This window comes from Centroberyx affinis, unplaced genomic scaffold, assembly GCF_046629955.1.
Source record: "Centroberyx affinis isolate AG114_WGS23_722 - 3 ecotype Tasmania unplaced genomic scaffold, CSIRO-AGI_Caff_v1 ptg002914l_1, whole genome shotgun sequence".
Lineage (NCBI taxonomy): Eukaryota > Metazoa > Chordata > Actinopteri > Beryciformes > Berycidae > Centroberyx > Centroberyx affinis.
The window spans coordinates 173,187-184,313 of NW_027281037.1; the positions used below are offsets into that span (position 1 = coordinate 173,187).

General features: G+C 38.6%; 1 protein-coding gene across 1 annotated transcript; it reads left to right on the forward strand.

Moving 5' to 3' along the window:
• The first annotated feature begins 332 nt into the window (after nt 1–332).
• LOC139658461 (trace amine-associated receptor 13c-like) lies at nt 333–1,545 on the forward strand. Its single transcript, XM_071536596.1, has 2 exons — nt 333–505; nt 735–1,545. Exons 1-2 carry the CDS (start codon nt 333–335, stop codon nt 1,543–1,545), a joined length of 984 nt encoding a protein of 327 aa, XP_071392697.1.
• The last annotated feature ends 9,582 nt before the right edge of the window (nt 1,546–11,127 follow it).

Here is an 11,127-nt window from a genome sequence, read left to right on the forward strand (position 1 = left end):
AAAGGGAGGAGAAAGTGAGGTCAGAAAGGATTGAGTGGGTGTAATGAGAGAGCCAAAGGATGTGTAAGGAAGGAGGAGTGAGGAAAAAAGACGAGGGGGAATAAGAGAAATGAGGAAGAAGAGAGACAGAGTATAGCAGAGAGTGATGAAGATAGAGATGGAGAGGAAAGGCAGAGAGAGAGGGGAGGGATTTCAGTCTCTAAGAGAAAGAGAGGAAGGAAACAATGGGTGGGGGTGGGGGGGGGGGAGATAAACCAGCTGTATGATAGATACCTTTGGTCAGAAAGTTGCCAGACCTCAGCAGCTTCTCCTCTCCTCCTCTCTCTCTGATGATGGAGACCTTGGCAGGAGCGGAACTCTGCTTTCCACACCTCCTCAACACCTCCTGCAGGAAGCCGATGCATCCTCCCTCCGAAGCCATACTCCTCAATATTCTGTTGTCCTCTGTCTCTCTGCTCTCTGTGGCTGTGAACCTGCTGGTCATCATCTCCATCTCCCACTACAGGCAGCCATAGATTTTGTCATATACAAGACTTTCAAAAAGAAAAGGATCATGACCTAGAACATAGAAACTGTTGTACCATTGATGAGAAGAACTAAGTTTCTAAATAATGCTTTTGTATGCTGCTTTTTATAATGCTTGATATCTGCTACATCTAGTGATAAAATATATTACTGATATTCATATACTACAAATTCAAATTCATGAATATAATGCTCCTGTTTCACTCCAGGCAGCTCCACACCCCCACCAACCTCCTCCTCCTCTCCCTGGCTGTCTCGGACCTCCTCACGGGCCTCTCGATGCCGCTTGGTATCCTCTTTACAGGGGGCTGTTGGTTTCTGGGTGACCTCATGTGTAGTGTGTCTTACTTTGTTGTCTTCACCATCATCACTGTCTCAGTAGGAAACATGGTGCTCATATCAGTTGACCGCTATGTGGCTATTTGTGACCCTCTGCGTTACCCCACCAAAGTCACTCCCGGAAGAGTTCAAATCTGTGTTTTTCTGTGTTGGTGCTGTGCTTTTTTGTATTGCAGTCTAATTCTAATGGATCAGCTAACAAAACCAGGCAGGTATAATTCCTGCGTTGGAGAGTGTGTGGTTGTTATTAACGACAATGCAGGAGCTGTTGACATTTTTATTGGCTTTATTGCTCCCGTTACTGTCATCATAGTTCTGTATATGAGAGTATTTGTGGTGGCTGTGTCTCAGGCTCGTGCCATGCGGTCCCACATTGCAGCTGTCACACTTCAGGTTTCAGTGACTGTTAAGAAATCTGAGAGGAAAGCAGCCAGGACTCTTGGTATTGTCATAGCTGTGTTTCTAATATGTTTCTGTCCATATTACTGTGTCTCTCTGGCAGGCCAGAACACCTTGGTCAGTGCTTCATCTGCGGCATTCGTGGTCTATCTGTTCTATGTTAACTCCTGTTTAAATCCTGCGATCTATGCCCTTTTCTACCCCTGGTTCAGAAAAGCTATTAAACTGATTGTTACACTTCAGATACTGCAGCCTTACTCCTGTGAGGCCAACATACTGTAGAGAGAGGATGTGGAGTGATTGAAATAAGACCTTTTCTATGAAGGATCAAATGTGTTTGTTCATGTAGTTCATGAATCAATGAAATCAAAAGCCCGAAAGTCAGAACAAATTAAAAAACATGCTCCTGTTCTGTATATTCTGTATGTGATAGTAAAAAAAATCATATCAGACAATCTGTGTCTCCCTCTGCTGTTAATTTCAGTATTACACCTAGAATACAACCTGTTATGGGACTGACATTTGCCTTAGAATTGTGGGCCTTCAGCTGATGCTCTTATCTGTACCTGCTTACAACAAGTGAGCAGTTACAGGTTTGAGGCTTACTCAAGGACACTTGGACCGGATGTGTGGCTGCATATGGACACACATTGGCTGCTGCAGATATGAAACCTGTGTCTTTTCAGTTACAGGACTGTCTCTAGCTCTGACTTGGAATTAATGCACATCATATTCAGCTTTTAGTTCAAAAGGATATTTTTGTTTGATTGTTATATAGGCCTACATTTTCCTTTGTTTTGTCTCCATCCTCCCAGTCACAGTCATAAGCACCATGAAATGTTTTTAGGCAAACACCAGTTTCATGTGAGCTGTGAATTCAACATTGCATGTGTATGTTAGAAGTAAGCTGCTGGTGCGGCCTTTGCTAGATTGATCGTTTGGGTTGCTGGACCCAGGGTGAAGTCATAGACATGTGTGAGATGGTCCGAAATTTCAAATTGATTTATTTAGCAGAGCAGTGCTTAAGCTTTTTGATGTATGTGCATGTCAGATCATGTACAATATCATTACAAAACTTACAGCGAACATTTAGAGTTAGACTTTTATTTTCTTCCACAATACCTTTTTCAGGTGAAAGAGAAACATTTGTTGTCTGCATGTGCCATTGAATAGGACCAACTGCAGCCTTTGGGCAGCACAGGTAATGTAGAGCCATGCCAGCCTGAACTCCCTTCCATCCAACTAAAATAATGTTTTTTACTCACACCAAGAAAACTTCAGCCAGTTTTTCCAAACATTGTAACGGGTCTAGGTACACATACTTGGCATTTGAATCAATCTTTCTTTGAAGACCCATATTGAATATCTTGTGAAGAAGCTAAAAACATTTTTTTTTGTTTCAGAAACAAGTCTTTTGAAGCCAGAAAGAGGCTGGCAGCAGCTACCTCTCTGCCTCTGCTTGACTATGTAGATCTGTTATATATGCATGCTTCTGTTCAATAGGCCTACTTAGGAATGTTAGATAGAGTTTATCATGGTGCATTAAAGGATAAATTCAGTGATTTTGGACCTATATATAATGTATATGAATAAAATTCACCATTAATCATGATGTACAACAGATCAGTTTTTTGGACATTCTTGTTTTACGTGAGGGTAGGACATTGGTGACAGACCTGTATAGAAAAGAAACCGATAAATGTTCTTTCTTCTATGAGCAATCATTCCATCCACTCCACCAGAAAAAAAGCCTCCCCATCAGCCAGTTTAGTCATATCAGGAGAATCTGCACTAAACAAACTGACTATGGGAAACAAGCAGATGAATTACAATATAGATTCAAGAAAAGAGGGTATAATGGAAGTTGGGTAAATGCTGCCCGGGACAGGTTCAGCAATGTCACACAGGAAGAGTGCCTTATCAAAAAAGAAAAACCTCCACCAAATAATGATCCGAGGTGTTTTTTAGAATATTCGGCTCTGGGTAAAGATTTTGAAGAAACTATACGAAAACATTGGCACATTTTGAGCTCTGATCCACTACTTAAGAATGAATTAAAAGATTTACCCAAAGTAGTGTACAAACGTCCCCCTAATTTGTGACAAATGCTGGTGAAATCTGATCTCATCCCTGCTAAAAACACTACTTTCCTTGATCTTCCACCGGGAAATCATCTGTGTGGTTCATGCACTCAGTGCAATTTTACATATAAATGTACCACATACACCCACCCGACAACAAGAAAAACAAGGAAAGTCAGGGGCATTATATCTTGTTCTACAAGAAATGTAATCTACCTTATAAAATGCCCATGTGGTTTGGCATATGTAGGAAAAACACAAAGAGCACTAAAAACCAGGATAGCAGAGCACAGGAGCTGCATCCGTACCCAGGACCAGCGTAACCCAGTGGCAGTGCATTTCAGAGAGGCAAACCACCCAGTGGCCTCTCTCAGATACATTGGCATCGAGCACATTAGAACCCCAAGAAGAGGAGGTGATCTAAATACCCTCTTACTCCAAAGAGAAAGTTTTTATATTTTCACTCTCCAGACTCTCACACCTAGAGGTCTGAACCAAGAGTATGAGATCAAACATTTTCTCTAAAATAAAAAACAAAAATGGTGGTAGTATCATGATGGCTCTCCCTACATATATGGGTATTTTTCTAGACCCTGCCACACATACCTGTATTGTATGTTTTTCCATTGTTATTTATTTATTTATTTTATTTTTATTTTTAACTTTATTTTTTCTTAATTTTTTCCTTATTGTGATTCAATCCAGCTGACTTTTTATAGAAGGGTTTAAGACCCAACTTCTTACATGAATTTAAGATTTCTTCTTTTCCTTAACTGAATACAAACATTTTTTTTTTAACGTAGGTTATGTAGTATTTTTTGATATATGGGATTCTGTATGTGATATTATGTTTATATATCTGATATACATGTATGTTTGATATTTTTGAAGTATGGCTTTTGTACTACTGTTTTTTGCTCTATGTATTTGTTTTCTATGTACTTTATTGATTTGTTTAAGTATTTTTGGATGTTTATCACCCTGGGCGGTTTGGATGGTTAACCACACCTGCCACCATAGAGCTTGTCAGCATATGGGAGTGTATGATGTATATATATGGGCAAGGTTTCTATTTTTCAAACTTTTCTGACCTGACGAAGATCCAAGTAGGATCGAAACGTCAACAGTAAACTTTTGTGGCATGGAGCGAGTGTGCAGGTGTTACTCCTTTTATTCATTGACACAATTCTTCTGATAGCCTTGCACCTACGTGATGTGCGTATAATTACTCCTTCAACTTGAAAACCTATATATAATGTACCTGTAATACTTAGATTCACAGCAGCGGTGGAAAGTAACTAAGTACATTTACTTAAGTACTGTACTTAAGTATAATTTTTAGATACTTGTACTTTACTTGAGTATTTCCATTTGATGCTACTTTATACTTCGGTAACACTTTATATTAAGGTCCTTGTAATAAGCGTTCATTAATAGGTAATAAGGCCCTTATAAGTCCTTATAAGGTGCTTATTAACACTATTATGTGATTATGTGTTAATAAGACTATATAAGTGTTAATAATAGCATCATAAACACGTTTATTGTTAGATTATAAGACATTTATAAGCACTTATAAGAAACAATTTAGAGACTGCTTAAGAACGCTAATAAAAGCCTTATGAGTTTCTTATAATTGTTTATAAAATCATTACAAACACATTTATTGAGTTAACTAACACTATTATGTCATTGTTAAGCCTTTACTAAGCTTTTTATGTTGCTTTATTAAGATTAGTACATACTTTATTATGCATTTATTAGCAGTTAACTATGCACTTATTAACAGTTAACTATGCTTTTTGCAGCTACTGGATCTAAAGTGAGAACAAGGCCTTATTAAGGTTAATAAATCCTTTATTATGCACTTATTAACAGTTAATTATGTTTTTTGCAGCTACTGGATCTAAAGCGAGAACAAGGCCTTATTAAGGTTAATAAATCTGTTATTATGCACTTATTAACAGTTAACTATGCTTTTCGCAGCTCCCCCATCTGGAATGAGCACTACATGTGGTCAAGGTTGATAAAATGTGAATAAAAAATTACATATACAATGTTTTAGAGGTGAAGCACAAAAACACACTTTAAGACAGCTCTTTAAAAACATTTTTATTTTTTACTTTCCATCATTTTCACGTAAATGGCAGCCACATTAACTGCCATTAACCTGAACTCAATGCCCCCCTTTGAAATATGTGACTGTATAAAATGACCACAACTCAACACCAGATACTTTAAATGCAAACCAATTGCCTTTAGTTATGCAACTAGCAAGATGTGAAATATAAAAACAGAAAATAAAAAACAACCTCCAATTATCAAAGCAAATACCCAGATATTCCAATATCAATCTTTTACATTCCACAGAGGCAAAGTGTGTACCTTAAAATTAACTGCCCGATCTTACTTTCTTTAGCTTATTCTCAAATGAAATACAGCCATTGTGGATACACATACACTCAACAACACAGTCTTTGGAATAATAGTAGGCCTACTAAAATAAATAAAAATGTCCAAATTAAATAATCGTTGCAGGCCTGAGTCGTTGCTGGAGTGCGTAGAGGCCTTTAAGATGAAGATGATATTGCCTCCACTTCACTTGCTCCGAGCAAGGCAAAAACAAAAATAACGCAGTGCAAGTGCACAGACCTCACGACTTGATGACAGAGTCTGTGATGGTAGACCTGATGAGGGTGATACAGGAAAATGGCGAGTGAGACCGACTGCAGGCGGATCCAAACAGGCAAACGTTGTCCTCCCGAAGCGAAGCATGTGGAAACAGCTGGAAAAAGTTGTGTTGTCCTCCTGGCCCACGGAGGATTTCCTGCTCCTTTCTCTCCCTATGCGGTACAACAGGCCAGTTCCTATATGCATAAAATCCAACTAAAAAAAAAAAGTACATAACACAAGGATGTATCATAATCTATTATTAGCTTACAGGCTATCTGATCTCGTTCACATAAACAAATGGCCAAAGCGATTGCTATGCTAATAACGCTAGCCGCGATTAGCATTTCTTTAGGTTTAAACCATAACATTTAGCTACAGTACCACACTTAAAGTCGAGATGAAATCAAAAATGCATTTTTAACCCTTTTAGATCACATTCCGGGTCATATTGTGCACCTATTTAACAATATATGCAAAAAAAAATACAAAAAAATCAATTTCTTTGTATTCTTATATCAAAATCCAATCATGTTTTCTTCCTGTAAAACAAAATATGTCGTGCCACACCGGTCATATAAAACCGCACTTCACCGTTTCTAGGTCGTAGCTGACAGAGCAATATGGAGAGAGATAGGAAGAGATGTGTGTTTGGATATCCACTGTTTAGCGGTCCAATCAAATGCGAAGGATTTGATTTAAATCCCTCTTGTAACTGGAGACCGCTCAAATATTCCGTTTCACTGGGAAATACATCACAGTACAGAAGCTAAAGACGCTCTAACTTCCGTTTCAGTGGGACTTTAAAATAATAAAGTCATGCTTTACTTTAACAGCATTCACACAGATCTAACATGTTGTCAACCCAGTTAGGAATATTATGATGGTGTTTTCAGGACGGATAGTCCTTTCTCTGCTGCTTCCACATGTTCTCTCTGCGCTCTACCTAGTTTTAGCAGTCAGCGCTAAGTCCCACCTCTCTTCAAAATAGCTGTCTTAAAGTGTTTTTTTGTGCTTCACCTCTAAAACATTGTATATGTAATTTTTTATTCACATTTTATCAACCTTGACCACACGTAGTGCTCATTCCAGATGGGGGAGCTGCGAAAAGCATAGTTAACTGTTAATAAATGCATAATAAAGGATTTATTAACCTTAATAAGGCCTTGTTCTCGCTTTAGATCCGGTACCTGCAAAAAGCATAGTTAACTGTTAATAAGTGCATAATAAAGGATTTATTAACCTTAATAAGGCCTTGTTCTCGCTTAGATCTGGTAGCTGCAAAAAGCATAGTTAACTGTTAATAAGTGCATAGTTAACTGCTAATAAATGCATAATAAAGTATGTACTAATCTTAATAAAGCAACAAAAAAGCTTAGTAAAGTTTAACAATGACATAATAGGCAAGTTAGTTAAACTCAAATGTGTTTGTAATGCTATTATAAACAATTATAAGAAACTCATAAGGCTTTTATTAACGTTCTTAAGCAGTCTATAAATTGTTAACAAGTTTCTTATAAGTGCTTATAAATGTCTTATAATCTAACAGTAAACGTGTTTATGATGCTTATTATCAGTATTATGCACCTTATAAGGACTTATGAGGACCTTATTACCTATTAATTAACGCTTATTACAAGGACCTTAATATGAAGCATTACCGAAACGACTCCCCCTAAAAGCCAAATTTAGGATTATGAAGGTTTTTATTTTACATTTTATATTATAAAATTGACATATTTGATATTTCATCTCAACATACTGTATATTATTATATTATATAATTATCTAATTAAGTCTGTTACTATGTGTCTAAGTTCCATATTTTTTGTGTATGCGATAATGTAACAGAAATGTCACCAAACAGCTGGTCTAGGATCTCCTGTCCTAACATCGATTACCAAAGCAGTTAGATGGACATATGTGATTTTCTGTTAAACTGTATTTACTGTGGGGCAACCTTGTTCTTACCCTATAATTACTGTGAACAAGAGGGGAACAAGCATTGCTTTATTTTATTTTGTTATCAACTTTTTATTGTTTGATATGGTTAACAACAACATACACAACAAATACACAACAATTAACCCCCACCCCCCACCCCTGGCGGCACCCCATCCACATTACAATTGGCCTTAGTAGATCAGAATATCTGCATAACAATAATCATATAGGGTCTATGACCTAGTACGTGTGCACAGAAGATCTTTCACTCTGTCAGTAAAGGAAGCCCAGGCATTGATGGTTGATTGTTTGGCATTATGCATTCTTGCAGCTGACATCTCCATATGCTGTAACCAATAAAGATTGTAGCCAATGATTCCAGGAAAGAGAATGAGGAGGCTGCCAGCGAAGGGCTAACATTTTTTTTGCTGCTGTCAGACCAACAAAAAGTGCAAGCGTCTGATGAAATGAGAGATCTAAAGAGGAGGTATCATTCAATAGGAGCAGCTTTGGACAATATGGCACTTCAATATCAAGTAGGTCAGATAAGATTGTAGATACCATTTTCCAGAAATACACTACCCCTGGACAATTCCAATACATGTGCAGAAAAGTCCCTGTGTCCCCATTAGGACAGAGCTCACAGTCAGGAGAGGATATGAGCTTCATCAGATGGAGCTTCCTGGGAGTGAGATACATCCTATGCAAAAATAAAGTGTATCAGTTTGTGGTTGGGATTTTTGGAAGTACCATCTAAATTGTCCCAGACTGTTAACCAGCAAATGTCATCCACAGAACAGCCAAGATCCACACTCCAGACTTGATGGACTGCCAGATGTTTGCAGACAGAATTTAAGAGTAAATATATCCTAGATACTAAGCCTCTAGTTCGACCTCCCACGTCTAGTAGAGAATGGAGTGAATGAGTTGTTAAAGCTACACCCCACGGGATCCCATAAGTTTGCATTGCTAACCTGAGCCGAAGGTAAAAGAAAATTGAGCTTCTAGGGACATTATACACAGAACACAAGTCATTCAATGATCTCATACCTTTATCATCCCATACATCTGACAAAGTATCAACACCTTTTGCAGACCATTGTGAAAACTGAAAGGGGGCTCCTCCTGTAATAAGATTGAAGTTATTAAATATGGGGCTATGAGTGTGCCATTTTAAGGAGGTCTGAGTATGATTTTCTACTAACCGCCATGTTGACAGTAAAAAGGACATAATTGGACCAAGCTGACGTTTAGCAAGTTTAGGAGGCAAAGCTGAATAAACAAGGTCCTGTAACCGATGAGGGTGGGCAAGGTTCTCTTCTATTGGTCTCCATGAGACCTGAGCATTGGGGTCAAGCCATGTTGACACAGGACGCAACACATACGACCAAAAATACAATTTAAAATTCGGGACAGCTAAGCCACCATCACTTTTAGTTCTTTGCAATGTGGACATCTTAATACGTGGCTGTTTACCACACCCACACAAACTTAGAAATGACTTTGTTTAATTTGTCCCAATAGCCAATTGGGGGAGGGAAAGGTTATCATATTGGAAAATAAATTTACTCTGGGGAGAATATCCATTTTGATTATGGAGACCCGAGCTGACAAAGAGTTAGGTAATGTTGTCCATCTATCCAAGTCTTCCTCTACTCGTCTGAGGATGTTTTGGAAGTTCTTCATGGAAATAGATTGTAAAGAGGGATGGATATCAACGCCTAGATACTTGAAAGATTTAACCACTGGAATATGAGGTGGAAGTGTAGATGGCTTTAAGGATGGATTAAGAGGCATTAGTTGGGACTTGGACCAATTGATTTTATAACCAGAGAGAGCTAAATTGGGCAAAGACATCCAAAATGTGAGGGATTGAGGAGGGGGCATTATTGACATACAGTAGTATATCATCTGCAAATAAGGACAGAGAATGGTGTGTAAAAAAAAAGAAAAAAAAAGTGATGGGTTCAATAAGGGGATGTTGTATTATACTTTGGGCTAGAGGTTCTAGAGAAAGAGAAAATAGAAGAGGAGACAGCGGCCGGCCCTGGCGGGACCCTCTAGAGATGGAGACTGGGGTAGATAAGATGTTGTTTGCTGCTAGCCAAACTTCTCAAGCACCTCCCATAGGTATTGCCACTCGAGCCGATTGAAGGCTTTTTCTGCATCAAGCGACAATACAGAACAGGGTGTTTTAATATCTTTTGAAAAGTGTAACACGTGAAGTAGTCTGCGAATGTTGTCTCCCGCCAGACAGGACTTTATAAAACCGGTTTGGTCATGATGCACAAGTTTGGTCATATGTGTCCCAATCCTGGAGGCCAACACTTTGGCGTATGCGTTTACTTCGGCACATAAATTGCATAAGGGCCTATAGCTATTACATAGAGCGGGGTCCTTATTTGGTTTAGGCAAGAATAAGTCCTATGTCTATGTGAATAGAAACTGTATTGGGTCACACTGAAGGGTTAAGAGCACGGAATGTATCCACAAGGCTGAGGTCTGTGATAAGTTTATTCAGAGTGGTTTAAGAAGCATTCTGGGAGTGCTGGCTTAGATAGCTTGAACAATCAAGGGCGGGGTTAACAGTGGCATTCATATCCGCTCTCAATATTAGGGAAAACTCCTGCATATTGGATAAAAGGTCTGTTAGATATATAAAAAAGTCGGGGTCAAAATCATTGGGAGCATAAATGGATACGAATGCCACCTTTCTTCAAGCAAGGATTGTTTTGATGTAGGAGACACGACCATCTCCACCCCCATGGCTTTCCAAGATGGTTAGTGACAAGGTACGCCTCAACACCACTAAAGAACCTCTGGTTTTGGATGTAAAAGAGCTTGAAGCAGCCACATAATAGTTTCTGTTACTAAAACGGGAGACATCATTGCTTCTCAAATGAGATTCCTGTATGAACGCGACATCCACTTGATGTCTACGTAGAAGGTCTAAACAAGCAGTACGCTTGACTGGATTATTGAGCCCATTTGTATTGAAACTAACAAACTGCAATGTAGTTATGATGGAAATAACACTGTCAGCTGCAAGAGAGAGTAAAACGCACCAGTTCTCGGCCAAAAAATGGCTGAGGTCATCAAATTAAGTGCCAAGGCCCAGGTAGACAGTATATGCCACACTCCCCTATATACAATTCTGCCTATTAATAAG